Source organism: Ahaetulla prasina, chromosome 11 (assembly GCF_028640845.1).
Source record: "Ahaetulla prasina isolate Xishuangbanna chromosome 11, ASM2864084v1, whole genome shotgun sequence".
Taxonomy (NCBI): Eukaryota; Metazoa; Chordata; class Lepidosauria; order Squamata; family Colubridae; genus Ahaetulla; species Ahaetulla prasina.
Window position 1 is genome coordinate 20,894,883 of NC_080549.1, and position 15,747 is coordinate 20,910,629.

The 15,747-nt window shown below is 42.3% G+C and overlaps 1 protein-coding gene across 1 annotated transcript in view; it reads left to right on the top strand.

Annotated features, from left to right (window-relative positions):
• Window positions 1-15,747, top strand: part of VSIG1 (V-set and immunoglobulin domain containing 1) — a gene marked incomplete at its 5' end in the record, with an annotated part of 52,502 nt that overhangs the window by 31,689 nt on the left and 5,066 nt on the right. Inside the window, 4 exons of the mRNA XM_058154636.1 lie at window positions 1,672-1,823; window positions 9,107-9,308; window positions 12,248-12,415; window positions 14,496-14,615. Of these exons, the coding sequence (XP_058010619.1) occupies window positions 1,672-1,823; window positions 9,107-9,308; window positions 12,248-12,415; window positions 14,496-14,615 (642 nt within the window). The remainder of the gene's footprint in view (window positions 1-1,671; window positions 1,824-9,106; window positions 9,309-12,247; window positions 12,416-14,495; window positions 14,616-15,747) is intronic.

Sequence of the window (15,747 nt, forward strand, 5' to 3'; positions counted from 1 at the left end):
TCTGTTTGATTAGACTTTCCATCTGCTGTTTCATTCAGCCTCGATTATGAGATTATTAAGTTGACTTTTGTTATCTAAATCTTCTCACTGCTCAAGTGTATTTACTGGCAAGGCCCTACATAACAGTTGTTAAGTTTGCTTTTGCATTTCGTAAGGCGAGACTCGGATGACACCTGCATACAGGTAGCCCTTTCAACAATTCATTTAGTGACCATTCAAAGTTACAACAGCACTGAGAAAAGTGACTGATGACCATTTTTCACACTTATGACCCTTGCAGTATCCCTGTGGTCATGTGATTCACATTCGGATGCTTGACAACGGGTTCATATTTATGACGGTTGTAGTGTCCTGGGGTCATGGATCCTCTTTTGTGACCTTCTGACAAGCAAAGTCAATGGGGAAGCCAGATTCACATAACAACCAGACAAACTAATTTATCAACTGCAATGATTCACTTAACAACCGAGGGAAAAAAGATCATAAAATAAGCCAAAACTCACTTAACAAATGTCTCACATAGCAATAGAAATTGTGGGCTCAACTGTGGTCATAAATTGAGGGCTACCTGCATTTTCTAGAGCAACATTCCTATCTGACTTATTAATTCATCAAAGTAAAGCTTTCTTTGAACTGAATTGGAATTAAACTTGATTCCTATTGACTTCAAGGACATATCCAAGCTTTTTTTCTTGGCAGGAATTTGCTTCACTTTCCAGCTCAGAGAAGGTGTGTCAGATAGTCCCATCTTCTGAAAACTGGGATATAAATCCAGTAAAAAGCCTGACAACCAAATGTGGATTAGTTTACTCTATTGTGTTCCCCACAATTACTTATGGTTATGAAAGTTGATGGCATAATATATTACTTGGACTTCAACTAAGTTCAAAAATACAGTCCTTGTTTAGTGGCTACCTTGTCTAGCAACCATTTGCAATTACAACACTGTTGAACCAGGGATGAAATCCAGCAGGTTCTGACAGGTTCTGGAGAACCGGTAGTGGAAATTTTGTGCAGTTTGGAGAACTGGCAAATACCTCCTCTGGCTGGCCCCAGGAGTGGGGAGGAAATGGGGATTTTGGAAAATTCTTTCCCCAGGGGTGGGGAGGGAAAGGAGATTTTGCAATATTTCTTCCCCCAGGAGTGGGGTGGGAATGGAGATTTTGCAATATCCTTCCCCTGCCACGCCTGCCACGCCACACCACACCTACCAAGCCACGCCCACAGAGCTGGTAGTAAAAAAAATTGGATTTCACCACTGTGTTGAACCATAAGTTTACTATCAGTCCTTCCACTTACCTTCTTTGCATAATAATATCACAATTTACTTGTTGCTGTTCTGTCTCCTTCCAGGGAGAGATGTTGGATTTGCCTTTTGGTGTCCAGGCTATTGATCCCTTGATCCCATTATCTGCTTTTTTTCATCTCTTCCCTGAACATGGTCCCTGAATTTTCTTTCTAAATCCATGGCTAGGAAGATGAGAGCTATAATAATTATCCCGTCAGGTTGGCATATAATCCAAAATACCTGCATTTGGCTGATGCACTTTAACTGGCCAAAGAGCCAGAACTTTTATCTCTGAGACAGAGGTTGGAAAGGGGCAACATTTTGGTTCCTTAATATAACTCGACATGTAATTGATTTTTGCCTAATGGATTGATTTTCTACAGGTCTTGTGTCGGGTCTGACTGTGACCATGCCAGAGAGTTCTGTGAATACAACAGTTGGTGCCAACATCACCCTTCCTTGCATGTATATCCTAGAATCTGTTCCTGATATGATTCAATGGAATTTTTACGGCAGTGATATGGAAACTCTTCCAGTAAGATATTAAGATATTTCATTTCAAACTTTTAACTGTTTCTTATTGCCTGTTTAAGACTGCTTTGGATTCCAAATGCTACTCTGAACACAATCGAAAGTTGTTGGGTCCTTGGTGCTGTGTGAACTTGGGTATCTTGTTATGAAACATTTGCAAGAAAACAACCAAGCTCAGAGAGCACCAAGGACCCCACAGCTCAACCCCGAGTTATAAATATTCTCTTCCTTAGGTACAATATAAAGTTACTGTAGTTCAGTAGAATGGTCTCCATTGAGTTTGAAGTCAGATAAGTGTTTTTATTTACCAGGAGAGACCAGAGAGGTACTTTAGCAGAGAAGTAATGTGACCAAAGTAATCATATTGCCATTATATGATTCTTTAGACTGATCCATTTTAAGTCAGCAGAGAAGCAATCAATTTTGGATTCTAAAGGCTCTCTTGTTTGCTGTTATACTTAGAATGCTAAAAACTTTAAATCTGGGAGTGCTATCAGATACAGTATTCTTCATCAATTAATATCCCTTCACCAGGGCAGAATCTACGATGTACATTATTTGATGGCCCAGTTTCAACCTTAATCCTAAATCAATCTTTTTCAGTTATGTGCCCTTTGGGATTTATCGAACAGATATGACATACAATTCCACAATTTCTTAGTCATGGACCATCTTGGCTGAGAATTATGATAGTTGTATTTTATCATATCTGGCAGCTCCCCAGATAGGATTAGCTGAGCTACAAAAACCAGGGGAATATTTGTCCCCTGGTCTTTGGTTCTGAGGACAACACTTCAGATCTTCTCTGACTATACTCTACTTCCTAGATCATTGGAGTAAGGGGGCCATTTTTTATTAGTCTATATTTTTGCTGCATACCAGTAAAATGTATTCATTCATATATTTTTATACCACCGTTACTATTTTTGGAAATTACTGAAGGTGGCAAACATATCCAACACACATTTCCAATGGACCTTCCTCCTCTTATGTTCTCCACACCAACAACCTTGTGAGGTGGGTTGGGTTGAGAGAGAAAGAGACCGGTGCAAAGTCACCCAATTGGCTTTCATGGCTAAGGTGGGACTTGAACTCACAGTCTCCCACTTTCTAGCCTGGTGCCTTAACTTAGTGTTGACGACTACCTCTACAAGATGGGAAGAAGTAAAATCTCAGGATAGGAAGCTAAAGTAAGCAGCAGTCCTGTTGTGGTCCGCCAGCAACCTGTGGAGCTGGCAATGGAGTCAGACAGCGATGAGGCTGAGGAAGAGCGTGGACCAGTCCTGGAGTTGGTGATAGGACTGAGGAATTTGTTTTGGGAGGAATTTGCTTTAATTTATTTGAACTACATGTCAGGGTTCCAAGGAACACCCCCAAGGAAATAAAGCTCTGAGGCTTGAGGTTCCTCAAAGTTCCAATTTATTAGAGATGTCATGTTAGCACAGCTGGGAAAACCCGAATCTGAAAGCTTCCAGGTTTTCCACACCCAGTTGACAGTTCACAGCCCTGCCCCACACCCACAAGTTCATCACATTGTCAAATCAACTCTTCACACTCAATTGGATACAATCTTCAGGCAGTCTACATCAGACGCAAGCAAAAGTCCTTGAATACGGAATGTTGTTATGACTAACCTTCTACCGCTCCAACAACAACCCCCTCCCAACTTCCCATTTTGGAATTGTCCTCCAAAACTGACACTATACTAAGAATGAAATAATTCTCAGCTGTTTGAATAAAGTTTGTTTGTTTTTACACTGTCTGAGTTTCCTACTACCTACTTGGGCCTGGGTCACAACAAGTCCTGAGGCTGAGAGCTCCATTCCTGGAGCCCTGATAATGAATTCCAAATGGGGACTTTAGAAGCCAAAAGGAGTTAGGGCAGTCTTAAAATGAAAATCCATATTGCTCACGTTTTTCTAAAAAAATATGCATTGTCTTTTTTAAAATCCAAATCACCAACTCATAGACTAGCACATTTCTACTCAAATACAGCCATCAACATGCCTTTATAGGGGTGAAAAATCTACCAGTCATTGTGAAAAGACTGTGTCTATCACAGATACACGGGGAAGATGTAGCGGGATTCACAAGGTAAGAACATGAAATCTATAAGAATAATAAGGTTATTTGGGAGTTCTAATGTGCTCTTAATACAGGTTGTCCTCGACTTATGACTGTAATTGAGCTTGGCTGTCAAGGTCATGAATCATAACAGTTCTAAAGTGGGTCGACCCTGTGACCAGCCCAACTTTATAATTTTTTTTCACTGATTGTTATGCAAACATAGCAGTTAAACCAATGGTTCAGTGTGGGTTGGTTTTGCTGAAAGCCAGAAATAAAGACAGCTTTTCAGCAAAAACTGTTGTAAAACACAGTTACATAATCCCAGGATGCTACAAATGGCTGCTTGTTACTCAATGTTGTGATAAGGTGACCGCAGGGAGGAGAGGGGGGTCATTGGAATTTTGGAACTGATCATAAGTCGAGGACTAACCTCATGTGAGATTCTGAAATTCAGTTCTTTGAAATGAGAACTGAACTCACCTGCCCCTCAAAATTTCACTTCGTAAGTCACAATTATTAAAAGGCCTCTTTATTTTTTGTTGGTGACACATAGTAATGATCTAAAAACAGTGCATGGTATGCAAAATGTAGATAGAGGTGATTTTTCCACATTTCTTTGAGGGAGATGAGCAGTTCAGAATTGTGAAAAATAAATAAATAAAACAAAGCATTTGAGGGCAGGACAAGAAATTATCGAAAAGAGAAACCAACCTAGAATTAAGGAGAATTTCCCTTTCAGTGAGAACAATTAATCAGTGGAACGGCTTGCCTCCAGAAGTAGTGGGTGATCCATCAGTGGAGGTTTTTAAGAAGAGACTGGACAGCCATTTGTCTCTGGTTTTCTTTTTATAGTCACTTTAAGAATTTTCTGTATTAAGGTATGAATGCTACTCCAATATTTCTTTGCTATATCACACGTCCACCATATATGATAAAAAGTCCCTTCTTTACATTTACATTTACAATAATCATTTGGAATATCTTTATACATACTTGACAACCTATCTGGAGTTAAGCACCAAGAATACATCATCTTATAGAAATTCTCTTGAAGTTATAGTTTAATGTAAATTTTAAACCTTTGTTCCACATATTCTCCCATTGTTCAAGCAGTCCATTATATCCAAAGTTCCTTGCCCACTGAATCATACACTGCTTTCCTTGTTCATTTTCCAGATTTAAATTCAATAACATTTTATAGGCTTTAGCAATAATAAATTCATCACTACCACACAATAGGATTTCCAATTCATTTTTAACAAAACTATTCCTATAGTTTATGGAACAATGTATTCCATAAGTGAGTTAGCTAATTCACTGAGGTTTATATAAACAAGGATAGGGCCACTGCAATCCAGTGTGGAAATTGTGAGCTGAAACAGGGTGCCATGTGAATGGGATGCAAATTGAAATTTGCAATTGAAATCAGCAATATCCATACTTGCTTGACTTTGCATGTATATGCTCAGTTAACAAAATCAGAATGTATACCCATGACCCAATAGTCCCTCATTCAAAATACCCAAATTGTGGGAAATCTCAATCAGTCTGAGACATGAATTTCCATGCAATTACATCATCATTATTATTTTAGTTCCACTGATTTTTGCCTCTCTCCTTCTGGAGAAAAATCATTGGGTGATTCAAATTTGGATCTCGTGGCTCAGACTAACTTTCACGCGTATGAGCTTTATTTTCTTTCTTTGTTTCAAATGTATGTAGCCAGGTTTGGGGTATAGCCTGCTTTTGGTCAACCGACATTAAGAAAGAATTTTTAAAAAATAAATTCGAATGTTTGGAGTGTTTGGTTTAATAAAACAAAATCCATCAAATCCAGAAGATACAATGGAATCCCAGGGTTGCCCTGAAGATTGATAATGGATAATTTCCCTAGTAGAAAATGATTAATATGTTTATCTAAACATCTAAATGTTTAATGTATTTATCTAGGAAGGTCAGTGTCAGGGTTCCAAGGAACACCCCCAACGAAATAAAGCTCTGAGGCTTGAGGTTCTTCAAAGTTCCAATTTATTAGAGATGTCATGTTGGCACTGCTGGGAAAACCCTAAACTGAAAGCTTCCAGGTTTTCCACACCCAGTTGACAGTTCACAGCCCTGCCCCTCACCCACAAGTTCATCACATTGTCCAATCAACTTTTCACACTCAACTGGATACAATCTTCAGGCAGTCTACGTCAGATGCAGGCAAAAGTCCTTGAATACAGAATGTTGTTATGACTAACTTTCTACGACTCCAACAACAATCTCCTCCCAACTTCCCCAGCTAAAATATGTGGCATTTAAGAAGCAAAAAGAAAATTGCCTTCCAAAACTGACAGATTTTTTTTCTAGTCTTTTTTTTTTTTTTGCTATGCTCAGACTCTTTTAGGTTTTAATTGCATGACAGCCACTTGTCTGGTGCAAAATTGCTAGGCTATAATCTATGGGTTATGAAAAAGCACTGTGGAGTTACTGTCCCCCCTTGCAGAGTTGTAACCTGTGTGAATTGTTCCCAGGGAGGATCTGCTTGTTTGCAGTTTACTCATTGAGCAACTCTGTCCAGCATCCATAGTGGAATTATATCCCCAAGTTCTCTTCTTTTGGGAAAAGGAAAATCATAAAATGAGTTGGAAGGGATCTTGGAGATCATCTAGTCCAACCCCCTGCTCAAGCAGGAAACCCTACACCATTTCAGACAAATGGCTGCCCAGTCTCTTCTTAAAAGCCTCCCGTGATGTAGCACCTACAATTTCTCAAGACAAGCTGTTCCACCGATTAATTGTTCTGTTAGGAAATTTCTCCTTAGTTCTAGGTTGCTTCTCTCCTTGATTAATTAAACACAGCATCATTTTGTGAATATAATAAATGTATGTGTCTTATTTCTGTGGAGTTGCTTGCAGATTTAAAATAAGAAAACAGAGAATATGACTGGTATGGACAGCCTTTTTTTCAAATTCATCCCCTTTGGAAAAAATAACAGCTATGACCCCAATAGCCAGGATTTTTTTTCCTTACTCTTCTTCGCAGAACCTTTCTAGTTCAGAAATAGTTTTTAAATCTCCTTGCATGCATTAGATCAGAGTTCCGCAATATTTCTGCCTTTGAAGATCGGGGGTGGGGAAGAGGGGATTGCTCTGCACAAACAGCCAGCAAGCATGTGTGTCGTGTCCCACTCCTCCGCTGACGGCCGGGTCGGGGAAGTCCATAGCAAGCGTGCCTCTGCAGCTCTGCCAAAGTCCTATCAGAGTTCTCAAGGCAGGCAGGAGACCAGGAAGTGACTTCAGCAATCCAAGTTAGACTTTGCCTGACTCAGAGAATGCCAGAAAGCAGATCCTTTATATAGGCCATGGGGTGTGGCTCCATGACTCAGCACTTATCCAGGTCTGCCCCTCCCTTCCTTTTGCTGACGTCACCTCTCAACTCTCCAGAAGCGAGGATCTCTCCAGCCTCCAGCTGTTGGCAATCCTAGCTCATGACTGGCCTCACATTCTTCAGGCTCACATGCTGTGGGGGAGGGGTTCAGTTGCTTCGTTTGCCTGGGCATGGTGCCAGGACTGGGGGCTGAAGGCACTTCAGGCCCTTCGTCTTGCTCGGCCTGTCTGGGCATGGTGCCAGGGCTGGGCCCTGGAGGCATGCCAGGATGTTCTTCCGAACTATTAGCGTCCGGCAGGAGATAAGAGGGGCCCGGCTGCAGGCAGGAGGAGCGGGCAAGACACAACAGTGTGTATGCACATGCAGGTTTGTTTGTGCAAGCAGTGTGCCTGTACACCTGCCACTCACTTAAATGGAGTGTGTGCATTTTTGTACTCTGTTGTGGCCCGCCGGCGGCCAGCAGAGCTGATAGCAGAGTCAGACAGTAAGGAGGTTGGGGGGAACTTGGGCCAGTCCTGGAGGCTGGGGAAAGCTTGGACGAGGGTTCTGCATAGAAGGTAGAGAGGGAGCTAGACAGCAGTGAGGCAGAGGAACAGCTGGAGCCCGTTCCCAGTGTGCGCATGCGCAGAGCTGCCAGAAGACAAGAACAACTCAGAAAGCAGGGTTGATTCATGAGTAAGGCCACACCTTGGAGATAATTGGCCCCTCCCATAGGAAATCAAAGGGATGTGGTGACTCAGTGGCTAAGATGCTGAGCTTGTCGATCGAAAGGTCGGCAGTTCAGCGGTTCAAATCCCTAGTGCCACATAACAGAGTGGGCTCCCCTTACTTGTCCCAGCTTCTGCCAACAGTTCGAAAGCATGTAAAAAATGCAAGTAGGAAAATAGGGACCACCTTTCGTGGGAAGGTAACAGCATTCCCTGCACCTTTGGCATTTAATCATGCTGGCCACATGACCATGGAGACGTCTTCAGACAGCGCTGGCTCTTCGGCTTTGAAACGGAGATGAACGAACTGTAGAGTCGGGAACGACTAGCTTATATGTGTGAGGGGAACCTTTACCTTTTATAGGAAATAAAAGAGGAGCAAACAGGGAGTGGGCTTTTGCAGGAAACAATGTGTTCATTCCTTGACTCTGAGAGACTCTGTTTCAAGTTTTGCCTTGTACCGCGGTTGGAAACAATTTATGTGGCAGCCTGCCAAATGAGATAAGGTGTGTTGAGAAATAGTCCTTTGAAAAACTGTTTGGACAAACCTTGCTGACTGTGAATGAACGTAATTCACAGTGGTGTAAATAAAAGAGGTTTTGCCAGTAATTCCTGCCTCCTGCTTGTTAAGGGAGCCTAGGTCAGAACACGCTCGCCCGCTGCTCGTGCAAGTGGGGATGCGTGTGCATGAATGGTCGCTGGCCCTTTCTGTGGCCCAGTTGCAAACCCCTCATGGCCCACAAGTGTGCCGCAGCTCACAGGCTGGGGATCTCTGCATTAGATGCCAGAGATCTGCTTCACAGTTTTAATAATTAAGTGGGGGGTTATAATGGCCATTCTAAATGGCTTTTTTCTTCCCTGTACATAATTAATCTGGAACTATGTTTTGGACCGTAATCCTGTGCCCAAGAATATTTCCGCATTGAATGTAATCTTGTTAGCTAGTTGATCAGTGATGCATGCAACACCAATGTACAATTATCACATGCGGAATTCTAATATATATATTTTACTGTTTTGTGAATTGACTTGGCAACTTATCTTTTTTTACAGGCAGGCTCACAATCAGGAGGAAAACAAATAACCTCAATACTTTTTTCTTCCATCACCAATTTAATGAATGTTAAATTCTGTTTCACAGGTTTATCTATGGCGGCTTGGCGTACCCTATTACTTTGCACAGTATAAAGACCGGATTCGAGTAGCAAACAACACAGGAAATGCAAGCCTCTCCATCTTCAACATGCAGCCCTCAGACACCGGGATTTATAGATGTTCGGTTTACAAATTCAAGGATGGTACCGCAAATGAAGGTGAAAAATCAGTGTCGGTCAGCGTACTAGGTACTTATTTCTCTTTTTCTTCTTTAGCATATTTCTGTGCTTGTCACGTGCTACATTGAATTAAAGATTTGGTGATGGGTTCCACATCAAGCTAAGCCAAAATGTATTTTGCATTCTGTTCTGGCTTAGCATATTGAATGTAAGAGCTGTGGTGGCGCAGTGTGTAAACCTGGTTAGCCAACAAGCTATGGCTTAAGATGGCAGGTGACCCAGTCTATAAATGTAGACTTGAGCTTCTGGTTAACTATCAGCAGAGTTCATATTTTGCATTGAGGTGTCATGTGTGTCTATCAGATTTGAACTTGTTTCATTGAGGTTTAAACAATGAAAATTTCCATTGAGGTTATTAAACAAACCATGATGTAATGCAACAAATGAGTCAGTAAAAACAAATCTTGAGTGCAGAGAGATAGTACATGGATAGAATCCATGCAATTGGCTAACCAAACAAATTATAGTTCATGTTATATATATGCAGTTGGTTGTGATTTATACATTAAACCATGTATATTTCACAGACAAAAGGCAGGAAAAGCTCCAGGCCCAGACAAGGTAACTCCTTCTTGCTTAAAAGTCTGTGCTGATCAATTGGCTCCCATCTTCACCTGTATCTTCAAGAATAGAATAGAATAGAATAGAACAGAACAGAACAGAACAGAATAGAATAGAATAGAATAGAATAGAATAGAATAGAATAGAATAGAATAGAATAGAATTTATTGGCCAAGTGTGATTGGACACACAAGGAATTTGTCTTGGTGCATATGTGCTATGTTCCTTATTGCTTCAAACATTCTACTATCATCCAGTGCCGAAGAAGCCCACCATCAAGGAACTGAATGGCTACAGACCAGTTGCTCTAACATCTGTAGTTATGAAAACCTTTGAAAGGCTAGTGCTTTCCTACTTGAAAACCATCACAGATCCGCCGTTAGACCCCCTGCAATTTGCATAAGGAGCAAATAGATCAACAGATGATGCTGTTAATATGGCTCTGCACTACATCCTACAACATCTTGAATCTCCAGAGACCTACACAAGGTTCCTCTTTGTAGGCTTTAGTTCAGCATTCAACACCATCATTCCAGACATTCTTCTAACTAAGCTAAACAAGCTAGCGGTACCTGAACACACTTATAAATGGATCATAAGCTTCCTAACAGACAGGAAGCAGCAGGTGAAGCTAAGCAGAATCACATCAGATACCTGTATAATTAGCACAGGGGCCCCACAAGGCTGTGTTCTCTTCCCACTTTTCTCTATATACCAATGACTGCATCTCAAATGATCCATCTATTAAACTACTGAAGTTTGCAGATGACACAACAGTGATCGGTCTCATTCAAGACAATGATGAATCTGCATACAGATGGGAGGTTGAACAACTAGCCTCGTGGTGTGACTGAAACAATCTGGAACTGAGCACATTCAAAACCGTAGAAATGGTGGTGGAAAAGCCCTCCCATACTACCACCTCTTACAATACTAGGCAACACAGTATCAACAGTAGAGACCTTTAAATTTCTAGGTTCTACCGTATCTCATGACGTAAAATGGACACCCAACATCAAAAACGTCATCAAAAAAGCACAATAAAGAATATTCTTTCTGCGCCAACTCAGAAAGCTCAACCTGCCCAAGGAGCTGCTGATACAGTTCTACAGAGGAATTATTGAGTCTGTCATCGGCACCTCTATAACTGTCTGGCTTGGTTCTGCAATCCAACAAGACAGACACAGTCTTCAGAGGATAATTAGAACTGCAGAAAAAAACAATTACTACCAACCTGCCTTCCATTAAGGACCTGTATACTGCAGGAGTCAAAAAGAGGGCTGTGAAAATATTTACAGACCCCTCGCATCCTGGACATAAACTGTTTCAACTCCTACCCGCAAAACGACGTTATAGAGCACTGCACACCAGAACAACTAGACACAAGAACAGTTTCTTCCTGAACGTCATCACTCTGCTAAACAAATAATTCCCTCAACACTGTCAAACTAGTTATACATCTGCCTTACTATTAATCTTCTCATTGTTCCTATCACCCATCTCCTCCCACTTATGACTGCATGACTGTAACCTTGTTGCTGGTATCCTTAAGATTTATATTGACTGTTTCCCTATCACTAGCATTAAGTGTTGTACCTTATGATTCTTGATGAATGTATCTTTTCTTTTATGTACACCGAGGGCGTTTGCACCAAGACAAATTCCTTGTGTATCCAATCACACCTGGCCAATAAAGAATTCTATTCTATGGCTTAACAGCTTAGTCCAAGGTGTAAATGTAGTCAATGTATACTTCCTGCTCAGGATTCCTCTCAGCTCTCCTGCTATCCAAGGAAGGCCATTTCCATTATTCTTCTAACTCAGCATTCCAGAATTATTAAGTCTTTTCTGATCTTGTAGGATTATATATTTTTCTTGAGAAACAGAGTTGTCTCCTTTCACAGTTGGCAATTCTGGACGTTAAAGTCAACGTATCTTTAAATTGCCAAATTTGTAAACTGCTGGTCTCTATCCACTGCTGATATATTTAAAACCTCATTTCTGGAGAATTACTAAAGTGTCTAGAATAGCCATTTTGCAATTTGGGAAGCAGGTGCCCAATGCATCATGAAGGCACCAGACTGCGAAAGAGTCCCCTAGAACAGGAGTCCCCAACCTTTTTGGCATCAAGGACCAGCTTTGTGGAAGACAATTTTTTCCATGGCCAGAGAAGGGGAGTACAGGTGCCTAATCTAGATCCCACCCAAGCTCAGTTTTGCTCCCTGCCTCTCAATTCCAGCTGTGCAGCCCGGTTCCTAACAGGACACAGCCCAACACTGGTTCACGGCCTGGGGGGTTGGGAACCCCTGCCCTAGTATACAGCACAATGAAGACAAAGAGAAATATAATTTCAATTTCACTGCTTTGCATGCTGTTTTGTATTCCAGTTCCTCCTTCGAAGCCTCTCTGCAGTTTTGGTTCAAGCCATCATCCTAAAGTTGAAATTGGCCACTTGATCACTTTAGCCTGCATTTCGGAAATTGGTCTGCCAAAGCCAGCCTACAAATGGTACAAACTAATTGGAGATAAACCGCAGCCCGTTACTGAGTTATACAGTGAGTAGCTTTCTACTTTCAGTTCCTATGTAAAGGCTGAGATGCAACAGTTCAGTATCTTTTTGCATAGTGGTGACCAGAATTGGACACAGTATTCCCTGTGTGACCTCCCTGCTTTATACTGCATTGTTGAGGCCATACTTGGAATACTATGTCCAAATACATCATGACACCCTAGAACTTGTAATTAGGGGACTGGAAGCTAAAACATACAATGAACAGTTGCGGGAACTGGGTATGTCTAGTCCAATGAAGAGAAGAAGTAGGGGGTGTTATGATAGCAATCTTTCAGTACCTAAGGGGTTGTCACAGAGAAGAAGGAGTTAATTTATTCTACAAAGCACCTGAGGGCAGGACCAAAAGTCACGGGTGGACGATCTTTAAAGAGAAATCCAAGAATTTCCCTGACAGTGAGAACAATTAATCAGTGGAACAACTTGCCTCCAAAAATTGTAGATGTGCCAACATTGGAGAGATTGGACAGCCATTTGTCTAAAATGGCCTAGGGCAGTGATGGCTAACTTTTTCCGGACCGAGTGCCCAAAGTGTGTGGCCAAATCCCCAAAATGCAATGTGTGCGCAGCCCCTGCACATGCGACCTGCCCCCCAGGCATGCACATATGCGCCCCTGCACGCACCCCATCCCCATGCATGCATGGCAGAGACCTGAAGACCAGCTGGCCTGCAGGAGACATGCACGCACGCATGTTGGAGCTGAACTGGGTTGATGGCTCGTGTACCCACAGAGAAGGCACATGTGCCATAGGTTCACCATCACGGGTCTAGGGTCTCCTGCTTGAGCGGGGGGTTGGAATAGAAGACTTCCAAGGTCCCTACCAATGCTATTATTCTATGTTCCATATCAGGGGTCTCCAACCTTGGTCCCTTTAAGACTTGTGGACTTCAACTCCCAGAGTTCCTCAGCCAGCTTTCCATATGGTCTATAAAATGGTGGCAACTCTCGGAACTAGGAATTTCCTGCAAAAAGCTTTAAGGATGAGTGGCCTCCTGGCTGACAGTAGGATAATCTGTATTGAAGGCAATCTCATTGATAAACACCATCTACTCTTTATCTGAGATGCTTAAAAGGAGGAATTTCCATGAAGGGTGTTAAGGGTAATCTGGGACAAAGGGTTGGACTTCAGGGCTGATAAAAGTTCTGTCACCAACTCTGCTTTTTTATATATTCCGTCACGGAAAGCATCAGTCCACACAGCTCTTTAGGGCTACCATAGTCATTTGTCCTCCCTGGAACATATTTTCCTGGAAAGAGGATTTTTCTTCAAACTCACATCATCACGGTGATGTCATGTGACATATCAGGACTTTTCCCCCCTTTCCTAAACTGGCCAGCATGTGACGCATCTGGCCCATGGGCTAGGAGTTGACAGCCCTGCTCTACAATAAAGTAGCATTCCTGAAACCTCTACAGCAGGGGTGTCAAACTCGATTTCATCGAGGGCCACATCCAGGTTGTGTTCGACCTGGGAAACTGGGTGGGCGTGGCCAGTACGGGCATGGCCAGCTCGACATCACTTGTGTTGGGGGCACCTGTTGTGGCCCGGGCAGGGCTGGAAGGATACTTCTGCAGCCCTCTGCCAGCAAAAATAGAGCTTGGGAGGGCCACACACTGGCAGAGGGCTGCAGAAAGCTGTTGTGACCAAAAACAGAGCTTGGGGGAGCCACCGCAGCCCTCCTGAGCTCCAGTTTCACTGGCAGAAGCACTGCAGCCCAGTCCTTCGCTGTTTCCAGGATGGCCTTGTCGGCCAGATCTAAAGGGTGGATGCAGCCCGTAGGATTTGAGTTTGACACCCCTGCTCTACAGTGTTTGTTCCTTAACTTGGCCCACTTAAAAGGCTGAAACTTCCCACCTTCCAAAATCATCATCATCATCTTTATATGTTGCTCATTATCTCACTATGCAAGATATGCAAGATATGCACTATGCAAGATATGCAAGATATGCAAGATATGCAAGATATGCACTATGCAAGCAACTCTGGGCAAAATCAATGCCAACACTAGCTAGGTACAAGACGTGTGTTTAAAAACCTGACTGTCCTCCCGTCTTCCTTTTCAGATCCTTACTCAGGACGCCTGGTTCTAGGCAACCTGACCCAGTTTGAAGAAGGCTATTACCAGTGTACAGCTATCAACTCTCTTGGGAACAGCTCCTGTCACATCGACCTCACTACAAAACGTTGAGTTTTGTCTTATCTGCTCAATTTAATTTAATTTAATTTGCAATGTTTTTATACTACTTCTTGTTTAAACAAGCCCTTTATAATGAAAAACTCAACCATAAGAAAAGCACTGAAAAAACAAAATCATAAGGGTAAAAACTGGGTGACCGTAAGTTCTAGTTCTGCCTCAGCACAAAGCCAACTGGATGACCTTGGGCGTATCCCATTCTCTCAGCCCTAAGAAGGAGACAATGGCAAATCACTTCTGCAAACTCTTTACAAGAAAACAGTTTTCTTGGCAAGGTTTTCCAGAGGGACTGGCCAAGATCACCTAGTTCAGGGGTCTCCAACCTTGGTCCTAGTTCAGGGGTCTCCAACCTTGGTCCCTTTAAGACTTGTGGATTTCAACTCCAAGAGTCCCTCAGCCAGCAAAGCCCAGAAGTCCACAAGTCTTCAGCCAGCAAAGCTGGCTGAGGAACTCTGGGAGTTGAAGTCCACAAGTCTTAAAGGGACCGAGGTTGGAGACCCCTGACCTATTTGGCTTTGTGCTATCACAGAACTAGAACTCACAGTCCCTGGTTTCTAGCCTGATGCCTTACTTACTACACAGTTGGCTCTCTAACTGATGATTTACTGGGTGTTATTATATAATTTAGATGGTTTTATATAACTCGGAAAGTGTTTTTTTAAATCCTCATTTTACCTTATTGTTGATTTGATGCCCATCTTGAGCATCTTCTAAAACAGGGGTCTCCAACCTTGGTCCCTTTAAGACTTGTGGACTTCAACTCCCAGAGTTCCTCAGCCAGCTTTGCTCTGGGACTCTGGGAGTTGAAGTCCACAAGTCTTAAAGGGACCAAGGTTGGAGACCCCTGTTCTAAAGGGAAAACCAGGATACAACTTTAAATGAATAGAAATGTGAATGAGGGGCCAAGCTCCGATGTTGTAAGTGCAACATGGGTTCAACCCCATTTTAGCCCTAGTCTTTGGTTTTTGGGAAGCCATTTTTCCTTGGGCTAAATTCCTCAACAGAAAAAATGAAAACATATCAAGCTACCTATGAGGTGGTTTTAAGGATAAAGCAGCATCCTATTCCTGGAGATGTTAGGGAACCAATGTTAGATCTCCCTGAAATTTAACAGAACTGGA